Source organism: Leptonychotes weddellii, chromosome 12, assembly GCF_054177405.1.
Source record: "Leptonychotes weddellii isolate Sample4059 chromosome 12, ASM5417740v2, whole genome shotgun sequence".
In the NCBI taxonomy this organism is placed as follows: Eukaryota; Metazoa; Chordata; class Mammalia; order Carnivora; family Phocidae; genus Leptonychotes; species Leptonychotes weddellii.
In genome coordinates this window covers 1,726,856-1,742,374 of record NC_138380.1, presented here as the reverse complement: position 1 = coordinate 1,742,374, position 15,519 = coordinate 1,726,856, and the positions used below count along the sequence as shown (strand labels likewise).

The 15,519-nt window shown below is 44.0% G+C and overlaps 1 protein-coding gene and 1 long non-coding RNA gene across 7 annotated transcripts in view; one reads left to right on the top strand and one right to left on the bottom strand.

The window, feature by feature from the left end:
* The window catches only part of LOC145716436 (uncharacterized), a 32,787-nt gene extending 22,850 nt beyond the window's left edge, over positions 1 to 9,937 (bottom strand). Inside the window, exons 1-2 of the long non-coding RNA XR_014139063.1 lie at positions 9,709 to 9,937; positions 9,019 to 9,164 (exon numbers count right to left, since the gene is read on the bottom strand). This is a non-coding gene — a long non-coding RNA (uncharacterized LOC145716436). The remainder of the gene's footprint in view (positions 1 to 9,018; positions 9,165 to 9,708) is intronic.
* The window catches only part of RNF32 (ring finger protein 32), a 36,913-nt gene extending 22,813 nt beyond the window's left edge, over positions 1 to 14,100 (top strand). For 4 of the 6 annotated variants that reach the window (XM_081799762.1, XM_081799759.1, XM_081799758.1 and 1 more), the window contains 2 exons: positions 12,619 to 12,786; positions 13,481 to 14,100. In XM_081799762.1, the coding sequence (XP_081655888.1) occupies positions 12,619 to 12,786; positions 13,481 to 13,732 (420 nt within the window). In that variant the 3' untranslated portion in view covers positions 13,733 to 14,100. Of the gene's footprint in view, positions 1 to 3,070; positions 4,451 to 12,618; positions 12,787 to 13,480 lie in introns of those variants that run through there. The other 2 variants (XM_081799760.1, XM_081799761.1) reach the window with 2 other exon arrangements.
* Positions 14,101 to 15,519: the final 1,419 nt, after the last annotated feature.

Below are 15,519 nucleotides of genomic sequence, written 5' to 3'. Positions count from 1 at the left end.
GCACATGCACCCCAATGTTCATAGCAGCAATGTCCACAATAGCCAAACTGTGGAAGGAGCCGAGATGCCCTTCAACAGATGAATGGATAAAGAAGATGTGGTTCATTTATACAATGGAATATTACTCAGCCATCAGAAAGGATGAATACCCAACTTTGACATCAACATGGATGGGACTGGAGGAGATTATGCTAAGTGAAATAAGTCAAGCAGAGAAAGTCAATTATCATATGGTTTCACTTACTTGTGGAACATAACGAATAGCATGGAGGACATTAGGAGAAGGAAGGGAAAAATGAAGGGGGGAAATCGGAGGGAGAGATGAACCATGAGATACTGTAGACTCTGAGAAACAATCTAAGGGTTTTAGAGGGGAGGGGGTTGGGGGGATGGGTTAGCCCAGTGCCCGGTCATGGGTATTAAGGAGGGCACATACTACATGGAGCACTGGGTGTTATACGAAAACAATGAATCGTGGATCAGCACATCAAAAACTAATGATGTATTGTATGGTGACTAACAAAATAAAAAATTTTTTTTAAAAAGAAAGAAATGAAGGACATATAAAGATGTTCCCAGACAAACAAAACTGAGGGAGGTCATCACCCCTAGGCCTGCCTTACAAGAATGCAAAAAGCTCTTCCTCAAGCTGAGATGAAAGGATGCTAATTAGTAACATGAAAATATATGACTATATACAACACCCTAGTAAAAGTAAGTATGTAGGCAAACTCAGATTCCTCTAATAATATAATATGATGGGGTGGTAAACTCTTAACTCTGTATGTAGATTAAAGGACAAAAGTACTAAAAATACCTAGAGCTACACCAATTTGTTAATGAACGTACAATAAAAAAGGTTAATTGTGGGGCATCTGGGTAGATCAGTCGACTGGGTGTCCAGCTCTTGATTTCAGCTCAGGTCTTGATCTCAAGGTCATGAGATCAAGCCCCACATCAGGCTCCACACTCAGTGGGGAGTCTGCTTGAGACTCTCTCCCTCTGCCCCTCCCCCAGCTTGCACTTGCTCGTACACACTCTCTCTCTCAAATAAATAATCTTAAAAAAAAACAAAAAACAAAAACATAAGCTCGCCAGTAACAAGAAGCTTGAAAATCTAGAAAGCACATTCTAAGATATTTGAAATAAAAATACAACTCTCAGTCTTGGGTTCTCATTATATCCATCCTGCTAGTGTCAGAACTGAACGTGTGCACTCAAGTCCCACTTCAGGAGAAGCACTGTGTGTAACTTTCCTAGTAATCCACCTTTAAAAAAAAAAAACAAGTAAATTCCAAAGCCAGAATGAACAATGACTTTATCAAGGCTCGTCTGGGTGGGAGCCTAGCTTTGTAACATAGTCAGTGACATTCCAGAAATGCCAGGTTTTCCTCCAGAAGTTTGCCTGGTGGCTCTGCCCTCTGATGCCTGTGCCTTTTCATGTGCCTGTCCACCCGCCACCCTCCCCACCACCTACGTGTGCATGGAACTGCAGATCAGTGAACGGTTAGACATCTAATGTTTGAGTTTGAGAAACTGGCAAGTTTACAAAGCAAAATGTGCAGTAACAATATGCTACCTTCAGGGAAAAATTCTGTAACTACTAGGAAAGAAAGGCAAAGAGGGAGAATAGTGTGTCATTTTTAGGCATAATAAATTAGGAGGTGCTTATTTTGTTTAGAGCTTCAAGATCTCGCCAACATGGACATGTTTTTAATACTGTCGATTAGATTAGCTCAGGTCATTCTGTCTTTATATATTGACCTCTTTCTTGTAACAGAACTCTGGTCTTGCCTTTTCCTTCCTCTGTTACAGGGGATTAATGAAGTCTCTTCTTACTTTGGTTTCCATGCACCTATTGGATGTTAACTAATTAATAAAATACTGAGGTCGTCTTTCTACAAATAGTAAAGCTTCCATACACTGAGAATTTCTTTTTGCAGATTTGCCTTGCTTTAAAATATCATTGGCACATTCCTAACAAACTAAACGAGAACAAAGTGATGTCGTGTTATGATGTGGGTTCTTTTAAATAGATTGTAGTCCTGTGTAAAGAACTGAACAGATCAAGTGTTGGATTTTGTCCCCGAGAGGGTCAGAGTCAGCAGTGCCTTTGTCTGAGCGGGCACTGGGGCTGTGAGGGAGGGCACAGCAGTCCTGGGGCACTCTCGCAACACGTCTCGGTGAGCTCTGACCACAGCTGCCGGGGGAGGTCAGGAAAGCTGCTGTGCTCATACCTGTCACCAGTGTGTACAGAAAGCCCGAGTGTTGCCCACAATGCAGTGCTTGGTCCTTGAATGCCTTTGATCCTTATCTAGAAATTCTGCTAGCATATGTCATATAATTGAGGTATGGTCTTTTATTGCTGCAATTAAAACTTTTCAAATGCATTATACTATCTCCACCCAAGCTAAAAGTCCTGAGCATTGTTTAAAAAGTAAGGTTAGTGATTTGTCAGATGCCGTGGTTGACTTGAGGGGCTGCCTGCTCCCACACCCACCTACATGAGATTTCTCTTACTTTTTTCATTGACATCTCACCAAACAGCATAATGGTCTTAAAGTTTGTTTAGTCCTTTGACTTCCTTTATCACATAGAGATGGCAAACATTCTGTTGCTAACTTGAAGTGGCTCCAAGCAGCAAGACTGGGAGGATATTAAACCAGTAAAAGCTTATCAACTGATTCATTGATATGCTGTAAATTCCAGGCTTTTCATTTTGCTTTTGAGGGTGGTCATAAGTCAACACATTAGTAAGCAATTTGCTGACATTCAGACGGATCACTTAGAGAGGCCTCCCGGGCAGACAAAGTTCACCTGGGTACTTTTGTTAGTATATTTTTTTTTTAATGTTTAGCCAGTATGTTACTTGTAAATGACCAGTAATTGCTTTACATATCAATAAGCTAAACTCTTATCAAATATCTGAAATACGAGACTTAAAAGGAAAAATATATGAAGACATTCATTCTTTTTAAAACTGAATATTTTACACTTTGTTTCTGTAGAATTAATAATCATTGGTTTAAAAACTAGAACTCGTCTTTTTTTTTTCTCTTTTTTTTGCCAGTTTTTGCCCTTTCAATTACTAAGAACATCTGACCCAAATAATAGTAAGGAAATAAAGAAAGCAAGAAGGGGCTGAGATTTAAGAACTTGAGATTTAAGAAATAGTTAATAATAGCTACACTTAGGACATGGCTTTGAATTGGCCGCAATAGGTGGTCGATAAGTATATGTTGATTTAACTTTATAAATATCACCCTTGCTAACTTTTGAATATGTGAAGCTACAAGAATAAGGTCACACCAGTTCACTTTTAGAAATCTGCTGTAAATATATACTGAAGGATTTTCAGTATATGTATTAATAAGCTAATGTCAATGTTATGATTAAAAGCTAAACGCCAGTGCTTTGTTGAATCTTGATAGTTGGAAATAACTTCAAAATCTTTGCTCATAGGCACTGTTCTTTTTTTTTAATCCCAAAAAGGATACTGTACTGCACTCCTTTAGAATATGTACGTTGGGGCATATATGTGTCCTCATTTCTAATCTACTGCAAACTTAAAATCAAGATTTTTAAATGAATGCTAAGGGCCTTAGCATGAATCAGGGGCTTCTCTGAATCCAAAGAACTCATTCGAGGAGATAAGAAATACACACAGGAAAAAGATAACAGCATCCAGCCAACGCTAAGTGCCCAGGGCAGTAAGAGCTGAAGAGCGCGCTCACGAGAGGAGCCCATGCACACTGGGCCTACGTGCAGGCTGCAGGAGCCACTGGTGCGGGGAAGTCATGGAAACCGGAAAACAGGACAGTTACTCAGGGGACTCTGTAAAGGACTGGCCGGCTGGGAAATTCCTACAGGAAAGTAATGAGGAGAAAGGTTGGCACAAGGCCCCAAGGGATCTCAGGCTCCAGACAGGCCCAGGATGAGGACTTCGGGACCCACGAAGAGGTGGGGAGGCCAGCGCTCCAAGAAGGCTACGCTGGCATCAGAGGACAGGCCCCCTCCCCACTGCTGCCTGTCGCAGCTGTCAGAGCCCCCTCCCCACCCCACCCTGCTCCCGTGGGGTCTCTGAGCCCTCCGCTCAGCCCTCCTTGTTCCCACCCAGCCTTCCTGCAAGCTGGGGGCCCCCTTGTTAAAGGTCACCTGGGTCCCCAGCTCACTCAGCCATTCCCACACTGTTGTACCAATCCCGTTAATCATTCACCGTGCAAACACTGAATGGTAAAGTTATTTAGTTTAGATTGAATAAACTACATTTTAATAGTCCTTAACCACCAATACATATAAAAGGAATTGTTACTTTTCTCATTTATGAAATGCTTTTAATTGCAACTAAGGAAGAAAGTATGATTTGTGGACAAGTGTGAAAATGATATTATGTTTGTTAGGCAGGCTGAGTAGATACGAAAATACAAATTAAACTGTTCCAAGCCCCTTCCATGACTGACGCCTGTGGTTCTGCACTTTGCAAAACTTGTCCACCCCCCTCCCTTCCCCCCCAAATCCCTAGGGCCACCTCCTGGGGAGGGGGTCCCATCTGCGGCACCCGCCTTCCTGCGGGACACACAACAAACAACATGTGTCATTAAGAATGTAAATTTCAAAAAGTGGGGAGAGTCAAAAGTACAAAGAGATGCAGGGGACAGGGAGCCAAGTAGGGAGCAAGGGGTTTTAGGGCAGGGGGGGACTGCTGAGATGACAGGGGCTGGGGTGGGGGGATGCAGACTGCAAACTGGAGGGACTGCACAGACAGGGTGAGTGGCCCCTGCGCCTGTACCGGGGGAGGTTCCCATGTAGGGAATGCAGGAGCAGCAGTGGCCAGCAGCTGCCTGCACTCTTGTAGAGAGGTGAGAGCAGTAGGAGCTCCACCTGGGCACTCAGCAAATGGTTGGCCTGAGAAAAATCCGGGACACGGGAACACTGCCCAGTGAACACTGGGACCCTTGTTCAAAACCAAAACTTTCTTCTCTGGCCATTCTCAGTCTGCCTGCCCCCCACCCCCGTCTCAGTCTGCCCTGGTGGTTTTTATCTGCTATTTAATGTTGTTCCAAGCAAAGAAAAAATTCTGAATTATCAGCATAAATTTTATGCTGTACAATGCTGATTTTAAGCGCAAATATAAGAGCGTTTAGTTCATATGTGGAATCTCCAAAATTACAGTTTGCGTCTCCTACCTCATACATGTGTATTTAACTCATATGCAGAGAGATAAAATGCTAAACAAAACTGAGTCTGAGCCCTCAGCTCCCAGCAGGGAAGGGACCCTGGGTCTCCTCATGCCTCCCTTTCCTTCTGCACCATCACCTCCCGTGGGAGTGGCACGCTGAGGAAAGGACATGAAGGGCTCCATCCGGGAACCAGAATTTAGGAGGGAAAGGGAGCATGGGGACAGCCTGAGGCAGAAAGGCTATGAATTTTTCATATGGGAAGGAGATACACAGACTTAAAAAGCCCAAAGAACCCCAGTATGATAGGAACGGAACGGAACGGAAAGGAAAGGAAAGAAAGGAAGGAAGAAAAAGAAAGAAGGAAGGAAAGAAAGGAAGGAAGGAAAGAAAGAAAGAAAGAAAGAGAAAGAAAAGAGAGAGAGAAAGAAAGAAAGAAAGAAAGAAAGAAAGAAAGAAAGAAAGAAAGAAAGAAAAAGAAAGAAAGGCATGTCTAGTGAAGCTGCAGATTTGCTGGCAGTAACAGCAGAAGCCAGAGGACTGAGCATGACATCTCAGCCAGCCTGGAATTCTACATGTACCAAATGAAAATTCCAGTCAGGAACAGAGGCAAGGGGTGCGTGGCTGGCTCAGTCAGAGGAGCGTGCCACTCCTGATCTCAGGGTCGTGAGTTCAAGGCCCACGCTGGGCATTGAGACTACTTAAAAAAAAAAAAAACAGAGGCAAAAGAAAGACAATTTCAGAGAAAAATGGAAAGAGTGTCACTAAAATGTCTCCACTAAAGGAAATTCTGAAAGATGCCGTTCATGAAGAAAGAAAATGATCCCAGATTCCAAGAAGCAAGAAGGGGTGAAGTGCACAGAAAGTGGTAAAAACGCAAATAAATCGAATTGGCACTGACTGTAAAGCGAGACTACTGATGTCTTCCAGGGTTAAAGGAGAGGGAAAAGAGCCTGACCGCACCAGACTGACATACCTCCAGGAGACTATCCCGGTCAGGCGCTCCAGGATCCTTGCTTATGTGAGAAGAGGAAATTCTGATGGACTTTCGACGTTAATAATTTCAATATGCATTCCCAAGGTAACGGCTAAAAGAACTGAAATGGAGTTTTAACCTTCAAATTAGTAGAGAGAAAACTAGAGATAGAAATTTCCACTGAAGAAAAGAGCAGAGATCAAAACAAACCGATGGCAGGACAACTAGAAAACTCAGAACGGGAACACACCGAGCAATCTCCAGACTGAACGTGCCAGTGAGAACAAGCCCAGCTGCGGGTCACTCAGAAGAGACTCTTACGCATGAAAAGAAGAATGACGTGTGTATGATATATGCATAGATACGCACAAGAAAACTCGACACAGAAAAAGACGGGGTACTGACATCAGAGCAAACATATGTGAAGCCAAGGCACCAGGGAGCAGGACACACAGAACACCCACCAGCAACCGTGGCACACATGCTCTTCCAAAATACAAACAGACCATCTATAAACACAGCCCGTAAATATTCTCATCACACCGTAAAGAGTTAAAATGTGTAGAGCATGGTCTCTGACCAGTGTACTTACGCTAGAAATTTAAAATAATTTTTAAATAACTAGAAATATTTCACACATTTGGAAATTCAGAAACAGTTCTAAATAACCTGTTGGTAAAGAAAACATGATAATGGAAACTAGAAAATATTTTGAATTGAATTAACAGCAAAATACATATCAAAACTTGCGGAATATGACTAAAGCAATATTTATTTCTTCTATACTAGGTATCTTTTGCAGAATCAAACATTTGAGTCTAGAATCAGTTTATAATTCTCATGTATTATAACATATCCTGAGCATGTATTTCTGTTTCGCTGTATGACACCAATTAGCATTCAGATTGACACACTGAGCATTAAGACCCATCCTCCCCCAATTTACTGGCTGCATCTGCAAAAGCTGGCAAGCCCAGGTTTTCCGCAAGCACCAAAGCACCTGCCATGGTCACGCACATCCTAAGCCCTCCAGAAATGCTAAGATGGAGTGGGAACCCTTGACAAACACCTTAGGGTGTAACAGCAGGAGGCCCAGCACTCCCAGCCGCCAAGTCCGTAGTAATAAAGGCAACGAGGCGTGTGCCAACAGCCCTGGTGAAGGCAGGAGGAGACGCGCCTGGGTGAGGTGACACTTAGGGCCTCACCAGGGCCCCTTGGGAGTCACCAAACACAGCTGTTCAGAGCATATCAGCTATGTTTCCATCTAAGGTGCTTTATCTCAAGCTGCAAGAACTCATCCACATGTCAGAACAGTCAGGATTCCTGCAGTCATCCGGGCATACATAGATCTATTATCACACACAACGTATCCGTTAATATAACATAAGCGTGTGTGCGCACGCGCAAGCCTCCACAGTTATTCTCTTGCTCTCTAAGGGACCTCTGAACCTGGAGGTTGGGAGGTCACACCCCCAGGAAGGGTGATGAAAGCCGTGGTAAGTAACTTTGACTCTTAAAATCAAGCAGGTGAATTCTGCAATAGCAGTTCTCAAACTTGAGCAAGCATCAGAGTCCCCAGGTTCTGACCCAGGAGGTCTGAGGCATGGCTGGGAATCAGCATTTCTAACAAGCTCGCAGGGGATGCCAAGGCCGCTGGTCCCAGCACCACCGTTGAGAATGAGCCTCCAAGTCAGTCATTCACACTCTTGCATGTTCTCCAAACAGCACTTCTGTGTCCAGAAAACATTTCAGAATACGCCTCATAACCCGAAATCCTTTGTAAGGTCTGGAATAGAATATGACCCCTTTTTTCTGAGACATAATTTTGAAGGAAGAAAAGATCTTATATTCCATTCCATGTATATATGGGAAATCGCTCTCATGTCAAGAAAACTCACAGAGCACATGGATCATGAAACATGAATCAGAAGGCCATCATACAGATTTCCAAGGAATTCTCCCTTTTACACAGTAGGGAACTCTTCTCTCAATCATTTGTTTAGAGATTATCAAATAGTCAAAGAGCCAAAGAACAAAGAAAATTAAAATCAAAGCCCTAGGATACACTGTCAGTTGAAGAACCTAAATTAAGCTCCAGCTGCCTGGCAATTACAATTAGGGTCAGCGTGAAATAGAATTTGATTCATAACAGAAGAGCATCTTCCTCCAAGCCTCTAAATGCAAATGTGCCTTGACTTAGGATGGCACTAGGTCCTGATAAACCCATCATAAATCAAAAATATCATTAAGTCAAAGATGCATTTCACACACCTAACCTACCGAACGTCACAGCGTAGCCCAGCCCACTTTAAGTGTGCTCAGAGTACTCACATTAGCCCACAGTTGGGCAAAGTCATGTAACACGAAGCCTGTTTGACAGTAAAGTGTCGAATATCTCCTGGAATACACGGCACGCTGTCCTGAAAGTGACGGACGGGACGGCTGTGTGGGTGCAGATGGCTGTCGGTGTATCGGCCGTGGCCCCTCGTGATCGCGTGGCAGCTGGGAGCTGCGGCCCCCGCCCGGCATCACAGGGGGAGGATCGGACCGCGTATCGCTGGCCCGGAAAGAGATCCACATTCAGAACTCGGAGCATGGTTTCTGATGAGTGTGGATCGCTTTTGCCCCATCTTGAGGTCGAAAAATCCTGAGTCAAACTACTGTAAGTTGGGGGGCATTTGTATGGCTAAAACACAATTGCAAACAAACCCCCAAAACACAGGTGCCTGGAAGATTCCCACACACACCATTAAAACCCCAACCACCAGCCGCGTGGGCACCTGTCATGTCCCAGCATCGCCTTTCCCTGAAACCCAGCAGTCTCCTGTACCAGCCGGGGACAAAGGCCAGCAAGGGCGCACTCACCACAGCTGCCCTCCCTTCCTGTGTGTGTCCACGTCTTCTTAGGGGAGTAAGAAGCGGAAGGGTACACTTCATCCCTGAAGGCACCTTCTGGGGTCTGGCCTTGGAGCAGGAGCTCTGGAGGGGACTTACATACTCTGTTCTGCCAGCTGGGTCCACATAAAAACAAACAAACAAAAGACACACATGAGAGCTGGCCAGCAGACTAGAATACTTGAGAGCTGTAAAGTCCTACATCATCATCACTCATCTAATTGTCTCTGAGTTCTGATAGGTTTCGTTCACATCACCAAGCCCAACAACATGAGACAGGTGTGATCACTCAATCAGGACACTTCTAACTGCTGGAGCAAACGACCTCCAAATTCCAATGACTCAAAGTAGGAGCTTTGGTCCCACCCACGAGGGCAGCATGCCACCCTGTAGGATGCAGGCACTGTCCCCTGCAGCCTTTCTCTGTGCCGTCCCTGGGGGCGGGGGGTAGAGACCTGTGTGCCCAGGCCGGAGACCCCACTTCCATTTGGAACAGCTATGTCACGTGGCCCCACCTAGCATGGGAGGAGTGGGACTGTGGTGTTTCTGGACGCGATGCCAACTTCTATAGAGAGCTCTGTGCTGGGGAAGGACCAGCAAGAGAGTAAGAAGGTGACAGCCACCACAGCCCTTGGAACAGATGATTCCGTAGCTATTTACATCAGTCTTCAGATGTTCAACAAAGGAGCCCCTGGTGCGACCCTGGCTGAGTGGCATCTCCGTGCCTCAGGTGCCGTGGTCGCTCTCCGATGATCAGATCTGTGCAGTAATGTCTGCGTGAGCCACCAGCCACAAGCTGCAGGTGCCTGTCGAGTCCTTGAAGCGAGGCCAGTCCAAATCGAAACAGGCTAGAGACACACAGGATCTCAAAGACTTGACAGGAAAGAAAGAATAAAATATCTCATTTATAGTTTATTCAGTTGACATATTTTGAAATGATAATATTTTGGATATGTTGGGTTAAGTAAAATATTAAAATTAATTTCACCTTTAAAAAAATTTTTTTAAATGTGCCTTCTACAAGTTTTAGGATTACAGATGTGGCTCATATTACATTTCTTTTGGACAGGGATGATCTAGAGTAACTAGCTCTTACATTTAGAAAGTTCTAAAAACAATGATACTTAAAGGAGTTTTTCTAAGTGTATCACATTATTTTGAGAAGATAAATAATACAGTCCATCCCCAAAACTTTTTTTTAATTTGAATATAGTTGACACACAATGTTACATTAGTTTCAGGTGTGCAACCGAGTGACTCACAGGTCTATGCAGCACGCTGTGCTCACCACAAGCGCGTTCCCATCCGTCACCACACGACACTGTTACCCCACCAGTGACCAGATTCCCTCTGCTGTGCCTTTCGCCCCCGGGACTCGTTCGTCCGTAACTGGAAGCCTGTCTCTCCCACAGCCCTTCACCCACTTTGCCCATCTCCCCACCCTCCTTCCCTTGGGCAGCCATCTGTTCTCTGTATTTATGGGTCTGTTTCTGCTTTTCGTTTATTAATTTTTTTAGATTACAGACATAAATAAAATCATATGGTAACTGTCTTTCTCAGTCTGACTTATCTCACTTAGCATAATAGCCTCTAGGTCCATCCATGTTGTCTCAAATGGCACAATCTCATCCTTGTTATGGCTGTGTAATATTCCTCTGTGTGTGTGTGTGTGTGTGTGTGTGTGTGTGTACCACATCTTCTTTATCCATTTATCTATGGATGGACACTTGAGCTGCTTCCATATCTTGGCTATTATAAACAATGCTGTAATAAACATAAACAATGCATGTATCTTTTCAAATTAGTGTTTTCTGGGCAAATGCCCAGTACTCAAACTATTAGATCATATGGTAGTTCCAATTTTTTGAGAAATCTCTATACTGTTTTCCACAACGGCTGTCCCAATCTACATTCCCACCAACAGTGCTGAGGGTTCTTGCCAAAAACTCTTTAATAAAAACCATTCACTCTGCCCCCACCCAATGCCCTAGCTGTTTCCAGTCTTTTCTCAAAAGAATTCCTCAACTATGATTGCCTTTTCTCTGATAATCCAGATCTTTACAACCTAACTGAAAACCATGAAACTATTCTTCCTTCCAAGCCCATCTAAGGAGATTGACTTCTGGACTCTTGAAGCCCTTTGTAATCACAAAATCACTTTTCTATCTAGGCATTGCTCCTAACGTGTTTGTTCCTGTTCATGCAGGACTTATGGCAAGACGGGCAAACCATCTAAAACCTGTAGAACTGTAACCAAGACACTAACAAAACAATAACTGTCTTAATAAAACCCCTACTAAAGATTTAGATGTGTTAAATTTCTAATAAACCAATAATTGTAGGCCTTTTTCCTTTTTGAAAAGAAGCAATAGCATCTTTGAAGAAACCAGGGAGAATCACACAGTAAATATTTCCAAATCAGAGCACAGACCAAACAGAGTCTGGGGGACGAAAAGAGAGTGAAGGATACCATATTAAGCCACTTTGCAGTTAGCAACTGTGACTTCTACATGATGTAGGCATGTTCCATTTTGCTAATCAGATATGAGCGAATTCTCACTGTGAATCCCTGCGCTGTAGCCGAGAGTCTGCAGTAACTCTGCCTCACCCTGGCAGTTCCAGCTTGTGTCATCAGGACAGAAAGCACACCATCCCACAACCAGCTAAATCATTTGCCTAAGATCACTGTGTTTCTCTAAATCCTTTTATATAAAAAAAAGTAGTACTTTATTTAAAAAAGTAGTACTCTATAAAAAGAACTGGGGGGGCATTAGAGAACTCTATTTAAGGACAGTACTTTGGAGCAAACTTTTTAAAAGTTTGAGGTAAAATGTAATATGCTGCCTTCATTATGGTGGACTAGCAAGGGAAACAATTTTAAAATAAGTCCTAAAGATCTGTTCTGTAGCAAGGGGCCATACAAGTGTCCATAAATTGATTACCTCCCATAAAGGGATTTTTAAGGTCCTTAGGCAATGGGAGTTTTCAAGTTACGATTTTAGGGCTTGCTGAGAAAAGCAGAATGAATAACTAGTTTAAAAGATGGGGATAATCTTAGATTTCCTTTTTTGTTTGTTTATGGTCACGCTAAGATGATCGTTCATAATCTGCAACCACACTGGGAAGCCAGCTGGCAAGCAAGGGGATGGGAAGAGTGCTGGTTCCCTGGCTGGGCAAGAGCTCGGGGCACTGTGGCTGCACGCAATGAGCACCCTGCTTACAGATCAGAATCCACGCTGCCACAGCAGGGTGATCATCCCTTTCTCCTCTCCACTTCCCTTTCCCTTTTATTAGCTCTCAACTCTTAATTACAATGTATTTCTTGTTAACCACCAAGACTTAAACCAGGTGGACCTTTTGAATCTCTTTGCATCAACTATCTGGACATGGCTCTATTAGGTAAATATGCATATGTCTGTTTCCCCAAAAAGTCTTCTTCAAAGGTAGAGACCTGAGGAAAGTTAGTAAAAAAGGTGATGAGGACCCACGAAGGCACTTCCCTTGCACCTACAGGTAGAATCCGCCCCCCACCGGGGCATGTTAATGCACTGCCTCCCATGTCCTTTCCAGTTCACAGAGATCAATCGCCGCATACTGTGCTCCTTCAGCACAGACATAGAGGACCTCTTCTGGGAAATCGACCACTGCCTGGCCATAAACCGAAGTGTTCTTCAGCAGCTGGAGGACAGGTGTGGCCATGAGCTCACAGAAGAAGACTGGGAGAAGATCCAGATCCAGGTAGGCGTGGGTCACTCACTGGAAGCAGCAGCCCCCAGGCGTCTGGGAGACATTAGAGGGGAGACTTGGGGACCCTGTGGTGCGGAGCTTTCGGCCCTGGCTGTTCTTGTACCCTGAACCTTTGCCATCCAGGCTGGGGTGAGGTCAAGGCCCTTCCATGGGACACTGCTTTGAGGACGCCTTCCTGTGAATAATGAAAACACCAAAGGGAAAAGACACCCCACGTGCTAGCTTCCCGGTTTTCCTTCAAGCCCTAGCCTGCCCTCCTCTGGCATCTGTAGCACCTCAGGAAAAGGGGAGCCTCAGAATTCAACAGAGGAAAAACTTACTTAAAAAATCATTAAAATACGAAAATTTATAAAGAAGTTTAGCAGCAATATAAGGCCAAGATTTTGAAAAAGACCACTCTCTATTGCTCAACTAAAAGGAAATCTATACCATTAATGTTCAGCATTTTATAAAGTATTTTTGTTTGTTTTAAAACTGCTTGTCACAAGCAGGCTACTCTTCCTTTCCATTTTCCACAGGACTAACAGTATATGTATAATTAGTGTCATTGTAACACAGGATGAAACTTCATCTCTAGAAGGGCCATGTCTCTTGGTATATACAGTTCTCACTTAAATTTAGGAAGCTTTCCATCATGACAGAGCTACTACCTGCACGACAGCTCACGTCCTCTCCTGTGCCGCAGGCTCTGCACCGGGAGACCTCTGAGTGCCCCATCTGCCTCGCCCCACTCCCAGCCAGCAGTGGCGGTCACCAGGACCCATCGGAGACGCGCTGCGGCCAGGCTTCCCGAGAGATAGTCCTCCTGTCCTGCTCACACGTGTTCCACCACACGTGTCTCCTTGCTCTGGAGGAGTTCTCACTGGGGGACAGTTCTCCTTTCCATGCTTGTCCCCTCTGCCGCTCTGGCTATCAAAAGAAAATTCTTGAATGTTGAATTCACAGTCAGGAAAAATTCTATCACTCCCGGGTGGTGGTGGGGGCGGGGGGTGGATTTACCTCAATTTTGTACAAATTGTATGAGTTTGGGGTTAAGTGCTACAGTGTAATCTACTCTCCAATGAAATACACTCTTAGTAGTTGTACATAGGAACCCTAAATATATTTTAAAAGCTGACAACCTACCCAGTTTTAGTCTTTAGTTTATAAAAATTTCAAATTGATGAGTTTAATCAGTTGAAATAAGTGAGTAATGGATAAAAATTTGAGTCTCAGAGGTTCTGTAATTTAGTGACTTGCTATGCTTCTAGTTGATCAGTTGGGATTGCTCCGAACAGCAGAATCGCTCCCTTTCTTTCACGGTCGTCTGATCAACTGGCCTATTTCCACGCGGTTCTGACTGGCAGCTGGGGGACCTGCCAGGACGGTCGTGGCACACTGTTCCCGTGCTCCCCTGTGCACACACCTACCTAGATACAGCTGGTATCTGACCAACAAGCTGGTCACCTAAAAACAGTCTTCAAATTGTCTTGGGCCCTCTGCCATTCCTAATATTTGTTTTGCAGTAATTGCTTTATTTCTATGGGATAAATTACTATTATACTTCAGCACTTCAAATATGTAAACCCAAAGTATAAAAATAAAATATTCAGTGGTATTCAACATCAGAAGATGGCAAATCACATTTTAATGACTTAGAGCCATACTATTTTAGCTTGTACGTGAAGAAGAAATGCATGAAACCGCTTTGATAGGAAGCATCTGACTCTGGTTTACTCTCCCCGGAAGCTTGGTTGTTTACAGTAACAAAGGACAGTTGTGTAGGTCAGGTGCCTGGCTGCTGGTAAGGCCCCACATGTCAGTGGCTCATGGGGAAGCCTGTCATTTCTGAGCCCCACAGCCCATGGGCAATGGGCTGAGGGCTGGGGGCTGAGGGGCTGCTCTAATTGGCTCCTCTGCCCTGAGTCTGGGGGGGGTTCTCATTGCTGGGGAAGAGCAGAGATGTTTTAAGGCCCATGCTTGGGCAAACGGGCGCACATCCCTGCAGTCACAGCTAACGACAGGGCAGAGCCAGTGAGTGAGAACCCGGGAGGAAAAAGATGCAGGTCACCAAGCCCAGGTACATGCATGTCAAGGGTGTAGGGCAATCCTGATATCTTATGGAGAGAAGTAAAATATGTGTTCCTATTTTTTTTAATCTCATCCTTTTCAAATGCTGATCTAGTATGTTTTATTTAAAAATAGCTGTATACACACATATCACTTATGAATACATACACATATACTGGGCTGTGCTCATTTTTTAAATGATGGAATATCCCATTGCAAAATTTGGACAAGATAAAATTTGTTTGCCCAAAATTTGTCACAATCGTCCCCCCTCATCCATAGGAGATGTGTTCCAAGACCCCCAGTGGATGCAGGAAACTGCAAATGGGGACCAAACCCTATTTTTCTACTACATTTTCTCCTATACATACATACCCATGATAAAGATTAATTTATAAATTAGGCTGCAGTAAGGAATTAACAATAATAATAAATAGAACATACTCTAATAAAAGTCATGTGAACATGGTCTCTCTCTCAAAATATCTTATTGTGCTGTACTCACCTTCTGGTAATGATGAAGTTATAAGATAAAATGCCTACATGACAAAGTGAAAGGAGGTGAATGATGTCGGCCCTGTGATGCATCAAGTCATACTACTGGTCTTCTGATGACCTGTCAGGAGGATCATCTGCTCAGGACTATGGATGGCGGGGGGGGGGGGGGGGGGGGCC